Source organism: Lissotriton vulgaris, chromosome 2_1 (assembly GCF_964263255.1).
Source record: "Lissotriton vulgaris chromosome 2_1, aLisVul1.2, whole genome shotgun sequence".
Lineage (NCBI taxonomy): Eukaryota > Metazoa > Chordata > Amphibia > Caudata > Salamandridae > Lissotriton > Lissotriton vulgaris.
Window position 1 is genome coordinate 2,110,936,323 of NC_141687.1, and position 16,205 is coordinate 2,110,952,527.

Genomic DNA, 16,205 nt, shown 5'->3' on the forward strand with positions numbered 1-16,205 from the left:
CGCCGTCCGGCCTGAGGTCCTCGACTGTCACAGCTGAGGGGTTCCCAGATCAGGGGGATGTCATGCTGCATGACATTATGGCTGCCATAGATGGTGTTAAATCCTTCCTAGGACAGCAAATGGGAACACTGGACGCCAAGCTGGACACAGTCTCCATGGAAGTTAACCTCATAAGAGGAGACCTCACTAAAGTTAATGAGAAGGTTAAATCACTTGATATTAAAACTTCCAGCCTGGTAGATGATTTGGCCCAACTGCAACAAGACGTAAGTGTGCTTAAATCCTCCCATGAACTGGCAGAACGCAAGCTGTACGAATATGAAGTAGGGCCCGGCGAAACAACGGTTGTATTTCAGGGGTGCCCGAAAGATCGGAGGGCTCCGCCCCGGATCTATTTGTGGAAGACCTTGTCCTCAAACATCTTCAACCTAAAGGCCTCTGCAAACTTGTTACCGTCGAGCGTGCCCACAGGATTCCAGGGGGGAGGCCGAGGCCTGGGGCCCCGCTGCGTCCCATGATCGCCAGGGTCCTAAACTTCAGAGATAGAGACGCTATGCTGCAAACTGCAAGGTCCGGGGACCCTCTCCGGTATGAAAATGCTGCCCTCTCCTTTTTCCTGGATTTTACGCAGGCGATCCAGAAGCAGCTACGCAACTTTTTGGCTGTTAAGAAAAAACTGAGAGAGAAGGGGTTGAAATACGCCATGTTGTTCCCGGCACGTCTAAGGGTGGAGGTCAATCAGTGGGTCTTGTTTTTTGACAACCCAGATACTGTGACAGATTGGATAGACACTCTCCCTCGGGACGGAACAGGAACGCCGGACCGATCAGAAGAGCATGGGACAGTGGAACGTGAAACACACTACAGAACTTCTTTCTCACTTGATTTATTTAGCCATATATGTGAAACCTTTAACTATATGTCACAATCATACTTTATATCTTTTACCGCACCTGATTTATTTATACTTGCTATCCTTGATATGCACTGGGACGCCTCATAACCAACCCTACCTCAACGAGCATGGTTTGTTACTATGACACACACCAAACCTTGCTCGCCACTTAATGCTTATTGCACAGTCATTATGAATATATCTATTTAATCTCGTCCATACAGTATATTGCTTTCTACCTCATTATTCTCTTGTTGTCAGTACTGCTTTTATAATGTCTATATGTTATTCTCTCCTTGTTAAGCGCTCTGATACCCACGGGTCTTGTTCGCGCTATACAAAACACTATAAATAAATAAATAAATAAATAAATAAATAAATAATACTGTTTACAATTTTGATGTGTGGCTTGAACCTGTCAGGTATCAGTGACCGTAGGGCCATGGAACTGCCGCTAGACTCTCTGGGAGTTTGGTGTGTTATTGGGAGTAGAGGCTTGTGGGGGATTCACTAATATTAGAAGGGGGTCTGGGGTGGGGGCGGTGAAGCCGAACACTCCCTCCTTTCCTTAGGGGCGACAGGCACTCTTCATCTTCTATGGGCAGTTTGAAGCCCAGCGGGGTGGGGGGATTTGGTGGGTGAGGTTTGGTTTATATGTTGATTGTTTTGTTTGTTGCATCAACACAAAATCCTGTTTCAATAGACTGAATGCAGGGCGCACTGGAAGTACCGGGTAGATTATGGTGTGTAGTGAAATAAAAGTATTACGTTGGAACGTTAACGGGTTAGGGGATAAGATTAAACGAAGTGTAGTTCTTCAATTCCTTGAACGGCAAGCACCAGATGTGCTCAAGGGGAGTAGGTATCTTAATTCGTAAAGCATTTCCACTGGCAGTGTCCTCCACATGGGAAGATGGGAGGGGCAGGTATATTGGAGTCACAGGCATGTGGGAGGGACAACATATAACCTTTTTGTCTGTTTATGTTCCACCGGGGTTACAAGGCACAACACTGGCAGATCTGGGGACGGTCCTACTTTCGCACCCTGAGGGGCTATTACTCTTGGGAGGCGACTTTAACGCAGTCGTCTCTGGTATGATGGACAGGTATCCCCCACAGGAAACGGGGAGGGCGATGCGGTGGCTGCCTGACTTTATAGACGCAATGGGACTTGTCGATAGTTGGAGGTTACTCCACCCAGATCAAAAACAGTACACTTTCCACTCTGGGGCACATGATAGTCTCTCGCGCCTGGACTACTGTTTGGTCCCCGCTGCACAAGCCTCAAACATAGCGGAGGTTACACATTTAGCCAGAGGCATATCAGATCATTCTCCACTTTGGATTCACATTGTCATAATCCGGGGGCACGGCAAAGAAGGGTGGCTTCAAAAAATCCGTGGTATTTGCGTAACCCCAAGGCCCGCAAATACCTCCTCGCTAAGCTAGATGACTACTTTGCCAATAATGGGGGATCCGGGTCTTCGCCTGGATCCCTATGAGAGGCCTTTAAGGCAGTGATCCGGGGCAACTGTCTGTGATAGCGGGAACTAGGAAGGAGAAGCAGAGGGAAGTTGTGGAGTTGGAAACTGATATCCACAAACTGGAGGGTGAACTGGAACAAGAAGTGTTTGGCTAAGCTTCACCAGCTAAGCCTAAAGCAGCATGACTACAGGGCATTGGTCACTGATAGGGCTAAGGCTCTTGGTAGGGAGCAACAAGGTAGATTGTACGAGCTGGGGGACAAGGCAGGGAAGCTTATTGCATGGCTGGATAAGAGAGATTGGGCTTGCCGGTTGGTCCCAGAGCTCCTTTCGAAGGAGGGGACGCGACTCACTGAACCGCAGGAGATAGTAAACGCATTCGCTGCGCACTTCCAGGCTGTATATACATCGGTTTCTTCCTGCCCGGAAGCTGATTCCCACTTATTGCCCTGAGATATACAACTCCTGTGTCTTTCTTTTGACGATCGGCAGTTTATGGACAGTGCGATGACAGCGGACGAGATTGCCCTGGCCATCCGTTTGTTGAACTCCGGTAAGGCACTGGGCCCCAACGGGATGCCCATTGAAATTTATAAGCTTAAACCGGATAAACTCGCGCTTTACTTGAAGGGAATGTTCATGGAGTCCAGGGACGCAGGGATTCTCCCTAGAGATCAGAGAATTGCTTCGATAGTTGGGATCCATAAGGAGGGCACGATTAAAACAAGCTGTGCCTCCTACGGGCCCATTTCACTCCTTAACGCCGAGCCAAAGATTTTGGCCAAGCTCCTGGCAAATAGACTGGTAAAAGTCATCAGTGATCTGGTACACCCCCACCAGTGGGGCTTTTTGCCCCATAGGAACACTGCCCTAAATCTGTGCAGACTGCACGGGGTGTTGGTCACACTCTACAGGAGCCAGCTTTAATTGCATCACTTGACGCAACAATGGCATTTGACACAACAGAATGGCCTTACTTGTGGGCAGTTTTGGTGGAGTTTGGGTTTGGCCCCGGGTTTATTGGATGGGTGAGTCTGCTGTACTCTGAGCCTCTAGCTCAAGTAGTAGTGAATAATAGAGCTTCGGCTCCCTTCTTGCTGGGACGGGGCACCTGCCAGGGATGCCCGCTGTCTCCCTTTCTTTTCTCTCTGGCTCTTGAGCCTTTGGCCGCCTAGATACGCTGGGAACCTTTGATCAAAGGTCTGCTGTGGACCCCTTAATGGGAGGACCGGATATCACTGTATGCAGATGATCTACTGTGTTATCTGACCTCTCTGCGTAAATCTCTTATTGTGGTCTTTGATGTCCTGGATTCCTTTGGGAGAAACTCAGGGCTTTCCATCAACTGGGAGAAATCCCTGCTGTTTGTATTGAAGGGAGACCCCCCTGTCCCTCCAATAAACTGTCCTATACAGGTTAACACAGAGGGGTTCAAATATTTGGGTATTTTTGTTTCACTGGATTCCTTGCTTAGGTATACTCGAAACCTTCTTCCTCCTCTCCAAAGACTTAAGAGTGATGTTTCCAATTGGAAGAAGTTTCCTCTTTCACTGTTGGGAAGGGAAGCCCTCTTTAAAATGATGGCCCTCCCCCATTTTCTCCATGCCCTGCAAAACACCCTGGATGTGGTGCCATCTAGATACTTTGGTAAGATAGAGACCCTACAGCGAAATTTGGTGTGGGGGGGGGTAGGCTCTGTATTGCTTTGCACAAATTAAAACTCTCCTGGTATGAGGGAGGCATATCCCTCCTGGATATCAAGAGATATTACTGGGCGTCCCAGCTGGCCGCGATCAACCATGGTACATATGGCCAAATTAACGGCCCTGGATATGCCATGGATAAATGGCTTCTCCCTGGGGGTAGGTATAGCAGACTGGCATTGACAGGTCCGACTAAATACTCAGTCAAGGTTTGGCATGTGGCCATGGGTGCACTGGGCTGGAAGAACAAGCTGAATATGGCCACCCCGCTGTGGGATTCGGAACAATTAGGCACGCTCTGGAAGACGAAAGGCTTTGAAAAGTGGTATCTCATAGGAATTTCCATGATTAAAGATATCTGGGGCAGGTGGGGAATTAAATCATTCGAGGACATGCAGGTAGAATATAAACTTGCTGAGTCAGAGTACTTCCGTTATGGCAGATTCGTCACTCCCTTCTCTCTGTGCTTCCCGGGGAGTCGGAGCCACCAGAGGCGTCCCCCCTGGAGGACAGGATACTAAACGGCACCTACCTGACAAAACTATCTCCTTGATTTGGAAGAAATTGATCAATCACAAGCCTGGCCCTCTGGAGGTGCTGAGAGACAAATGGACGCAGGACGGAATAGAGCTAGATGACGACGATTGGCAAACAGCGGGGTCCTCCCCTAAGGAGGTCGCAATTCCTGCCCGCTTGTGATTAGTTCAGCTTAAAATTCTCCATAGGATTTAAATCAGGGGACCGAGGCTGGTGCATATGGGACTCGGACAGGGGGCTATGCAAACGACAATGTGGTCAAGTGGGTACCTTTATACATATCATCTGGTAATGTGAGCTCATCAATACATATTGGCGCAATATACACGAAACCATACATACAGTCCTTGGGGTCTCTTTCACTAGAAGCAAGGAGGTGCTTACTTAATATCTGGAAGCCTACTGATTTGAATACCTCACATACGCAATGGGCTACTTTGGGCTTCATGATTGCTAAACAAAATATTGCTCAATTGTGGGGAGCTGGCCAACCTCCCACCCTGGAAGTGTGGGAAAACAATTTGGACTGGTGCATGTTTAGGGAGAAAACTGCATATCCTGCGAGGGAATGCCCTCGAAAATGGTCATTGATTTGGGGGCCTTGGAATAGCTACAGAGGGGGAATTTGTACACCACCCCTTGCTGCCCCTTTGGACGACCCCCCCTTCTCCGTGAACTTCCCATATAAACATGAACGTTGTTTAATCTGTTGCCCCACGATGTATGCCTCGGTTGCTTTGATTGACCCTCTGTAATGTGATTTAACTGATGCTATTTCAATAAAAAGAGTTATATAAAAAAAAATGAAGGGATATGGAAGGAATCATTTGTACCTGTTATGGGCGGTGATCTTGAATCACCTGATATTTCACCCAAAAGCTTCACTGGGGAACCTAGTGAACTTATAGGTTATAGAGAATTATTGTTTGTGTTTAAAAACAGGAAGGCAGATTGCAAACTTTACATAACTAAAACTAGAGCCTGTTTTAGGATGGTGGGACCAGGGAGAACTAGGAATCATTCTGAACCCCAACCATTCTGATTCGGTATGGTGATTCATGAGGATTTCAAAGATGTCAAGAAAATATTAAAAGATTTTCCTGTTTTTTTTCTGAGACATTCAGTAACTTAACGTGTTTCAACACAAGATAATTTTAAAAGACAATGCAGTACCTTGTATACATAAAGCCCTTAACATTCCCATGACTATAAGGGACAAAGTGTCCAAAGCGTTGGACAAGTTGCAGGATGCAGGGATAAAAGAGGCAATTGAGTCTTCTGATTAGGGTACTTTATTGGTGGTTGCTAAATGGGCCAATGGAAAACTTTGGTTATGTGTAGACTTACAAGATCTTAACAGGAATATTTTTGTAGACCAATTTCCTCTACCAAAGATTGCCGAACTGTTGCCAAGTGCATGACATTTTTACGACATTAGATTTGACTGCGGCATACCACCAGGTACCCTTGCACCTTGATTGTCGCCGGTTGAAGGCTTTTATCAAGCCGTTTGGGTGTTTCCAATTTATAAGGGTGCCTTTTTGTCTAGCATCTGCTGCTGCAATGTTCCAGAGGTTGAAGTTCCAACTTTTTAAAGGAGGCAACCAGGTTATATTTTTTTCAGGACTACATTCTGGTGATGGTAAAAACCGAGTAGGAACATGATTCTAAACTCAGATGGTGCTGAGGGTATTGCTAGATCATGGTTTGATATTACTTATAATGTACCCCAATTTATATCAGGAGTTTTTAAATCCTATCTAAAAAGTAATGGAGTGGAACCACTTCCATATCTCATCACGGTGGAAATAGTACAGTTGAGCAATTTAACAGGGTATGAAAGAACACCATTCAACTTTCTAAAGTGCCAAATTTATCATGGCTAAAGGAAGTTTGGTGCACAGCGTTGGCTTATCGCATTACACCATGTGGATCAACGGGGCATAGTCCTTTTGAGATAATGTTGGGACGTAGTCCTATCATGAAAGAAAATGCAGGTATGATTTCAGTCAAGTATGAGTGAATGAACACCTTTGGAAGTAAGAAAAAAGTTGTCAGAAGTTCAGTAGAGAAAGGAGTATTATAACAAGAAAAACACAATTGTAAAAAAGTAGGAGAAGGAAGGTTTTTACAGGCTTTAATGGCAAAGCAAATATTTTGTAATTCTGTTCTGTTGAGTGATGGTAATGTGTGGCACATTAGTTGCATTTCCAAATGTAAAGGAGAGAATAGCATGAGAACAGAAGTGCAAAGGGACACTGGACCTTCCGTTGTTGGATGGTGATGTGAGCCAAGGAAGGGAGGTGAATGTGGAGGGAGGAAATCTGTGGAGGAAAATATACAGATTGATAGCTAATGTTCTATTCCGGTTCCTGGGATAAAAATGAGATTGGGAAGAATGGGCAGGAGAAGCACAGAACCTATAAAGTTAAAAGATTATATGTATGAATATTAGTGAAAGATAAGATTGTGTCATGCATAACATTGTCTCACCATATTAACTACCTATAGTATTTAAGATGTTTTGGTTATACTGTAAGACTCAGAATTATAAGTTATACAATTGGGATGTGTTATGTAAATTGTTAGTATGCATTTATTAACTTATTGTCCCCTGTGCCCATCCTTAACTGCCCATGTCATATTTTGATTTGGGCATTGTGATGTGATTGAGAATACCAGGCATTAAGGCTGTGAGGAGCTGGCGAGAGGTGTCTGCCTTTCTTGGTGCTTACAGCTGAGGCCTTTATATATAATAAAGAAATTATGTGTATGAACTTTGTGTTAGCCGCATTACTACAGCAGTGTACTAGCATGCACATACGACCAGTGTTCGTAAAGCCCAGAATTAACATATGTTCTGCAGTTTGATCAGAACCCCTCTTTTAAACTCAAATTCATCTACCCACACATGTCCAGCCATGCACAGCATGTGCAGACAGTCGTTTTTCAGGTCTAGCATAGCGCAGGGCATGCGCTGCACTAGGAAATCGACCTCTTGGAATCACTTCAGCTTTCTTCAAGTTTAGTTGAAGCTAGTGTGTGTGGTGCTCACACGCGATTGGCCTTTGCATCTGGCTTCAGCACGCAATTGGTCAAAGGTGTGTGGGTGTCCCAGCTTCTTGGCGAATGTTTACTCCCAGAGCGTTTTGCTCTCAGGAGCCAGCAGCGGTGCGTAGGTGCCATCTGTTTTTATTAAGTGTGGCCGCGCTTGTCTCCCATGCAGTCTCTCCTCCCCCTCTTGTGTAACGCCTCTGTTGGCTCGCCCAACTATATTGACTCAGGGGGACCACTCTGAGCCCTGCTCACATAGAACAAACTTTCGACCCCTCAGAGCGCAGACTTGGGGCCACGAGCTTTTGGAAAGAAAAGGCAGTTCCCCGTGTTTGTCGGCTGTCCTCTCTGACTCCGGCCCCTCTACAGTCACTCAGACCCAGGTGAGGCAGAGTTACACAGGCAGACCCCAGAACCTTGTGAGTGCACAGTGCACACTCAGACTCTTCTTCAGAATGCACCGTCCAACACACGCGCACCCTCATTCACCCTGTGTGTGGACACCTGTGCTCTTAGTGCTTACACTCTTTGGAGGACCTATGAACAAGTGAGGGCCCCACGCCGCACGCGTGCACACTCATACACGGGTATCTGTAGCGCACACTCTGACACCTGCATCTGTCTGCTCTGCAGTCACCTGTAGCTCTGGTGGTAAGGAGACTGCCATGCCTCTGTAGTGCTAACTCAGACACCTGCACTTCAGTGAGCATACCCAGACGTCAGCGTCCCTTACCCACGAAACTCTAGAGTGTGCACAAGGGCATAAGTGCTTTACACTGCACATTCTAACTCTGTGTCTCTGCAATGCACAAGTGTGTGTTTGGAACGCACATTCCGACCCTGCTCTCTTGAGTGCACAGGTGTGTGTTTGAAATGCACATTCCGATACTGTGGCTCTGAAGTGTTATAGTGTGAGGTTCTGGAGTGTACATCCCAAACCCAGTGTCTCAAGAGTGTACAAGAGTAAGCTTTTACACTGCACATTCTGATCCTAGTGTTTCTGAAGGGCACATGGGTGCGCTTTTTAAGTGCACATTTTAACCTCCGTGTCTCTGAAGTGTACAAGAGTAGGTTTTTTGACTGCACATTTCGGCCCCGTGAATCCGAGTGCACACTTGTGTTCTTCTGAAGCGCACTTTCCGACTCCCGTTCCTCTGGAGTGTAGCTTCAGGTTCCGTGTGTCTCCAGTGTTCCCGCTCAGAGACCTGCGTTTCTGAAGTGCACGATGCACGGTCTTGAGCTCAAAATGTCCAAGGACTCGATAATTCTCGCCGCGGTGCCTACTCGAATCATGGGTTCACACTCTGCAACTCTGGGCAAAAGCTTGCTTAATCTCCACTACGGCCCCACTGCGATGGGATGCCTGGTCTTCACCTTGGGGATCCCCAGTAGGGTTATCTCGCAGGGAAAGCCAGGACGGGTTTCCAAAGCAAGCGCTAAGAGACCTGTCGGTGATTTGGCGCTATATAAATCGAAATTAACATAACATAACCTATTCGACGGCCTTGGAACCATTAAACGAACACCTATCAAGCTACATATAGACCCCTCGATACAGCCAGTCTCGTTGAGACACCGAAGGATCCCGTTTCACCTCCGTTCCACGGTGGAGCAAGAGCTAAGCCAGTTAGGCACAAGGGGTAATTGAAAAGGTGTCTGGGCCGACACCATGGGTGTCTCCCATGGTGATAGCAGAGAAACCACGCCAGCCCGGAAAAATCAGGATTTGCATAGATATGAGGATCTCCAACAAAGCTATACGACTGGAGCGGCATCTCACGCCCACCGTAGACGACATCTTGACGGATTTAAATGGAGCTCAGTGGTTCTCCAAGTTAGACCTTAACGCAGGGTACCACGAACTAAGGCTAGCGGAAGAAAGCCGCTACATAACAACTTTCTCGACACACATGGGACTGAGAAGATACAAAAGACTAAATTTATGAATCTCGTCCGCTGCCGAAATCTTTCAGAATACCATAAAGGAGATACTATCCGGACTCCAAGGGGTGCTAAATGTCAGCGACGACATTCTGATCCATGCCAAAACGAGCGAAGAGCACCATCACAGACTGAAAGCCACACTGCAGAGGTTTGCACAATACGGTGTAACGCTACACAAGGACAAGTGCCTATTCTTCAGAAAGTCGATCGAATTCTTTGGCTATGTATTTGATTCGGAAGGAGTCAAGATAGACCCGCGAAAATCTCACGCCATCAAGAACGCCCCTGCACCCACCACGGCGTCAGAAGTGAGGAGTTTCCTGGGCATGGCACAATACTGTGCGAGATTCATTCCCAATCTGGCTACGATTGCAGAACCCTTAAGGAACTTAACCAAAAAGGAAAACCCATGGAAGTGGACAGACACCGAAGACAAGGCGTTCCACCAGATCAAAACTGCCCTGCTGGATGGAACCACCATGGTGTACTTCGACACTACCAAACCCACAGAAATACTAGTAGATGCAAGCCCAGTTGGCCTAGGAGCTCTAATCTCACAAGAAACAGAACCAGGAGTATGGGCCCCTCTGTCATTTGCAAGCAAGGCTCACAGCGACAGAATCAAGATACTCGCAAATTGAAAGAGAAGCACTGGCAGTAAAATGGGCCTGCAACCATTTTCACCTCTACATATCCGGACACCCTTTCAGGATGGTAACGGACCACCAGCCTTTGATACCTCTGTTCCGAGGCACCGCTCCTCACCCCCCGCCGAGGATAGAACGATGGGCAATCCAAGTTCAACAATATCAAATGGATTTAGTCTATCGCCCAGGAGCAAGAAACTCGGCGGACTTCCTCTCACGTCACCCCTCGCAGGAAGATAATCACACCAATGAACAAGAGCTCCAGACTGAAGCATTCGTAAATATGCTGTCTACCGGGTCTTGTCCCCGAGCCCTCACAGCTGATGCCATCATCTCTCAGTATGCCGATGATGCAGTCATTCAACGCGTAAAGGAAGCCATACGGACAGGATCGTGGGAAAACTTCCTGAGAAATGTCAGTGGCTGGAATGAGACGGACCGCACACGCCTGACCCAATTCTGGAGAGTCCACAACGACCTGAGCAGCGCAGACAATGGACTCATACTCAGAGGCTCCAGAGTAGTAATCCCAAAAACACTGCAAGAAAGAGCGACAGTACTAGCACACGAGGGACACCAGGGCACCCGAAAGATGAAGGCCAGGATGCACGAGAAAGTGTGGTTTCCCAACCTAGAAGAGAGCGTCGACGCTGTGGTACGACAATGTCGAGCATGCCAAATAACCAGCAGCCCCGACGCCCCAGCTCCAGTGATCACAGAAGACCCGGCTCCGTCCCCATGGTCGTGGCTCAATCTAGACTTTGGCAGCTTCCCTGATGGGAGAGTCACGGTAGTGTTAGTCGACAGCTACACCAAATACCCCATTGTGGATCTAGCAGCTTCCACTAGTTTTGAAAACATTCGCCCTATCCTCACTAAAGCCTTCGCCATGTTTGGAGTCCCGCTCGTCATCAAGACAGACAATGGACCCCCGTTTCAGGGAAGTGATTTCAAAGAGTTTCTACAAAACCTGGGTGTAAAACACCACAGAATCACGCCTCAATGGCCCCAAGCCAATGGAGAGGTGGAAAGATTTATGAGAACAATAAACAAGATACTGCGAATAGCCACCTCTGAAGGAAGTGACCCGGAGGAAGCGCTCCAGCTGTTCCTAAGAGAGTACAGGAGCACTCCGTACAGCACAACGCAACGCTCGCCACGGCCACTGATGTTAGCCGGGCCGAGAAGAGACCTACTACCCATGGCAGACAACTGGACTCCCGCTCCATACTCGCCAGCAAACACCCAAGAGCGGAGAAAGAGAACAAACGAGAAAGCGAGTCACAAACGACGCGCTCAAAGCAGAACTTTAAATCCAGGGGAAACCGTACTGATCCGGACTCGGAGACCAGGAGGAAAATTCCGAACACCATTCGAACCAGAACCCTGGATTATCAAAGAAACAAAAGGCACTCCGATAACGGCCAGCCGGAATGGAGAAGAGGTAACTCGAAACATATCTTGGTTCAAACACATCCTACCGGCTCAGGACCAAACAACCGGACATGAAGAGGTTGCAGCCAGGGAAGAAGGAGGAGGAACTGGAGAAACAAGCACACCTCCACCCATAGCTGCAACAGACACGACAATCCCGCCATCGCCGAGGCAACCTCAGGAGTCGACACCTGCAAGAGGCAGGTGGCGCTACAACCTCAGGCCCAACCCCAAACCAAATCAAAGACTTGCAGACTTTGCATGCTGAACAGTTTATTTAGAACTTTTCAAATTTCCAAGTTGGGAAGGGATGTAGCGCTCTAGTGCTCCGAGGGTTTCCCTAGAGCCCCGGAAGCACTACTACACAATGTATCGCCTTCTGGATAGGCGTGGCCAGAAGGTTATAAATAAAAGGACAGAAGTCGCACGTGACTTCCTGTCCGCACTAGCAATGAAGTCTCCGTGTCTGTGTCCGTGATTGTGTGAGTGTTGCGGAAAGCCTGTGCGCAGATGAGCAACACCAGCTTAGTGTTGCGTCGAGAATCCCCACACACTCTAGGACCCCAGCTCTCTTGGAGTTCACACACACGTGCCAGAGGGGTCAGTGCTCGGGGTGATATACAAAGTTTTGGAGTTTATCGGAGGGAAAAGAAAGTACTTCAAAGTTCTTCTCCTTCCAGGGGTCCCAGAGAGGCCTACATGTGTTAGAACAAGTCCGTTCTGCCCTGTGCCCCGGAGTAATCCTAACTCGTGCGCGAACAGCGGCTGAACATGCCTGCACCAGGTTTAAATACAGAAGAAAACCTAGCAGAGTAATATGATGTGTCCCATTTTTAAATAAAAGTCAAACTTTTTGTAAGGGTTGTTCTGTAGAGCCCGGGCCCTACTTGTAGTCGGGAGGTTTCATGTTGCGTCTTTCCTCTTGTTTCTTACCTCCCTCCCAAACCATGAATATTGATAAACCGTCCCAAGATTACTCTCTCTCTGACCTGTCCCACTTTCAAGGCATGTCCTCAGTGCTCGCATTCTACTCTAGCCCCTCTCAGCATCCCCTCGAACAATTGTCCCTGTCCCCTCTTAGCTTCCTCTCAAACCCGTGGCTCTGACCCTCTCAGAACCGTTGGAGGTCGGTCATAACCCGCTCCAGATCTCTCTTAACCCTGTCATCGTTTACTCTCTATCCTAGTTCATTCAATTCTAATCCCTGCCCTGGCTCTCTACCAACCCATGACCGAAATCTGTCCTAACTACTCACTACCCTTCCTCCCCTATAACCTCTGTTCTTCCCCCTCCCTTTGCTTTCCAATTTCCATTTTAAATCCCCGCCCCTCCAACCCTCTCCTTACTTCTGAACTTGCTCCCTTGTTACTTCTGTCGTAAATCCCTCCTAAACGCGGTCCTCGCACCCTGCTCATACACGCCTTTGTTGTTCGTGTCTAACACTTACCTGATGACTTCAACAGTTTGATGATGTGTGACGGTGAGAAAATGACTTCTACAGTAGTTGGATGATCATCCAATGACTCTGGGATGACTTCTAAAGTAATCCTGTTTGGCCTGGGGAGCTCCTGGCACGGCGGTGCAACATGAAGGAAATGAGCCAATGCAGAGTCAAAATAAAAAATATTCACAGTGTACTGCACCCACCTTCCGACATGACTTTCTGAGGAATAGGAGGGTAAGGGGCGCCTGTAAAATGCCATGTCTTCAAGAGTCGGCCGGAGTCGCTCCGAGAGCGGCCATGTTGTACGGCGCTTGCGTAGCACCCCTGGGCTTATTCCACGCTGGCAATAAGAAATGCCGTTCCAACTACTTGACGAATAGGTTGGTGAGTTGATCTGCACGTCACAAATTCGTAATTTTTAAATCACTGCAAAAAATAATTTGGCCTCCAATCCTTCCAAAGATCGGCGAAAAGAGAACCATTAAACCGGATAATAGTAATGTCATTTACAGCGCTTAGCAACCACAGTGAGGTACAACGCACTGTATACAAATCGAGATATTAAACACAGTTAAGCTATTATTTTTTATCAGGCTAGAGCGTGCTGTGTTGCCCCTTGGGCATGTGTGCCACAGATAAAAGGCTGCTTCCACATACACATGAACATATGAGATGGGTATTATAAGATGTGTATTGGTAAATAACACGTTCACCTGTAGGCTTCTTGCACTGATTAACAGATGTTTGTTTCCCAACTCAATGGAACTCCGTTTATCGACCTCAGATGGGTGAAAGGCTGAGTGGACCCACCAGGATTTGAACCTGTGACCATGAGGTCGTACACAGGCCTTTGCAGTGGCGGCAAGGGCCCATGGAGTCCACTGAGCCACCGGTCCCGGCTTCGTCTCGGAGATCGGATTAGATCTGTTTATTGATGAGCTTTCATATTGGGAAAATGACGAACTGGAGTAAAAGCAGGCATGATCTATGAAAATGTAACGTTTTGTAGGTAGCTTTGGCGCATGACCTTTCTGATGCAGAAGAACGAGAATGGTAGCCTTGAATTGTCCTAGTCAGCACTAATGTATTCACAGTATGACGCGTTGGCCTTTGTACTCGGTGCACTGATGTGCAAAACCTGCTTATTGGTTAGTTAGTGCACTTATAACATCTACCTGCTTTGGCTAATGAAGTGAAGCCCATACGGCTTTGAAGACTATGTTCCTGGAGGACAAATTCACAGGTAATTTCAGGGATTTTTACGAGATTTCAAAACGCAGTTTTAAAAATGCTGCCTGTATAATCTTTATTGAGCACTCATTAAAGGTATCCGTCGCAATCTGGTTGTAGGCTTAATTGGAGCCTGACATGTAGCAGTATTTAAAATGTATTCAAAATCGGTCCAATAGAAAACATTGCACGAAGGACTCATGACCAATTACGTTTGTCAGGCGTTCTATGTATGTGTTGTGTTAGAATGTAATGCCTGGATTGTTTTCGTTGCACAGATCTTCTGTTGCTGAAACAAAATGCCAGGCCCATCTTCTGTGCTCAGTGTAACAGTCAAAGCTAGAATTGAAAGTACACAGAAAGTTGGGGAATATATCGATTGTTGTATCTTCTTTGTTGTTTGTCCAGGTATCCACCGCCCAGAAGGAAACTCTTGAGAACCACGCGCAGGCGCAGTCCGCAGCACTTGACAGCTTTGGAGCCATGACTAGTTCTTTGACAGAAGCCTCAATTGATCTACAGGTGGGTCGGAAGCCATGTTGTCAAATCCGAATATAGAGGCCCCGTTTGTGAAACTGGAGTTATTTCATTTCAGTAATGAAAGTTATGTATGCAAGCTGGGTAGGAATGTATGTATGGGCACGTCTAGCCATTTTCCAATGTTGTAATAGTAAAGTGCATAAGCATAGAGTATACAGCTACAACTGCTGAGGCCGCCCCCAATTGCAACTCCCACCCACCCCCCAGTTCTAACCCCTTTTTGTGCTATTTGGGGTAGTTTGCGCTTTTTTTGATCCATAATTGTTTGTCCATATATTGTTCACACCAAATTAGCGTCCATTTTTTCCAACATCCTGGTACTTCTAGAGGTTTGTGGATTCCCGTATTGGGACCGGGAAAATAGGAAAAATATGGCTGCACTTAGTTTTGTTTGGGAAAAATACCAAAAAAGAGGTTTGCAATAAGTATCTGTTTTTTCCCAAAAATGGCATCAACTAAAGGTTTGCGTGCCAATGTCACCATGTTCCCAGCTTTTAGTAACCTACAGAGGTGTTTTTTTTGAAAAAAATAATTTTTTAACAACAGTTTTGACTTGGTTCAAAGAGGAAGCCCATTTTTCCTATTTTTTGTGCTTTCTACTTAGTTCCAGTTTGTGGTGGGAACCGGTGTGAACCCCATGCATGATCCAGGAAATCTATAGATTTTTAAAAAGTAGACAAGATTCTGAATTCAACAAGGGGTCATATGTTTAGCTCAATCAATTTGTTCCCAAAGTAACTAATTATTGAAAGTAACAAATATACAATATTTGTAGGAAAAAAAACGTCCATTTGTGACAACGTTTTTATCTGTAACTGTTTGTCATTCTGAGCAACAGCTATAAACTATGTCTGCTAGACCCTTCTGGTTGCAGAGATAAATACCTGAGCACCACTCTACCAAGGTTTTTCGTTATGTATCAAGTATAGACCAATTCATATGGCGAAATGTGTAGAGTGAAAAATGGGTATCAAGGAAACCTATGTTTTGAAAAAGGCAACAATATGAAATTCAGGAGCAGTGATTATTTGTACATCTCTGAATTTGCGGGTACCCATTCTAGCATATGATTGAGGGGGCATTTTTCAAAATGTCTTCTTTCTTTCACATGGTTGACACAAATGCAGTGAAATCCAATTGGTAATAAAACATGTTATGCTATTCTATGTTCCCACATGTCTTGCAATTCTGTTTGCTCCATTCAGCTAACTCACTCCATTGTGCTCTATTCTAATCTGCTAACCTTTTATGTCTAACCTACTGACCGCTTTATCTGTCTGTTGTTGAATAACT

General features: G+C 46.5%; 1 protein-coding gene across 3 annotated transcripts in view; it reads left to right on the forward strand.

The window, feature by feature from the left end:
• Positions 1 to 16,205, forward strand: part of MYZAP (myocardial zonula adherens protein) — a 464,263-nt gene that overhangs the window by 252,547 nt on the left and 195,511 nt on the right. For all 3 annotated transcript variants that reach the window (XM_086958378.1, XM_086958376.1, XM_086958377.1), the window contains exon 6: positions 14,781 to 14,894. In XM_086958378.1, coding sequence (XP_086814504.1) covers positions 14,781 to 14,894 — 114 coding nt within the window. The remainder of the gene's footprint in view (positions 1 to 14,780; positions 14,895 to 16,205) is intronic.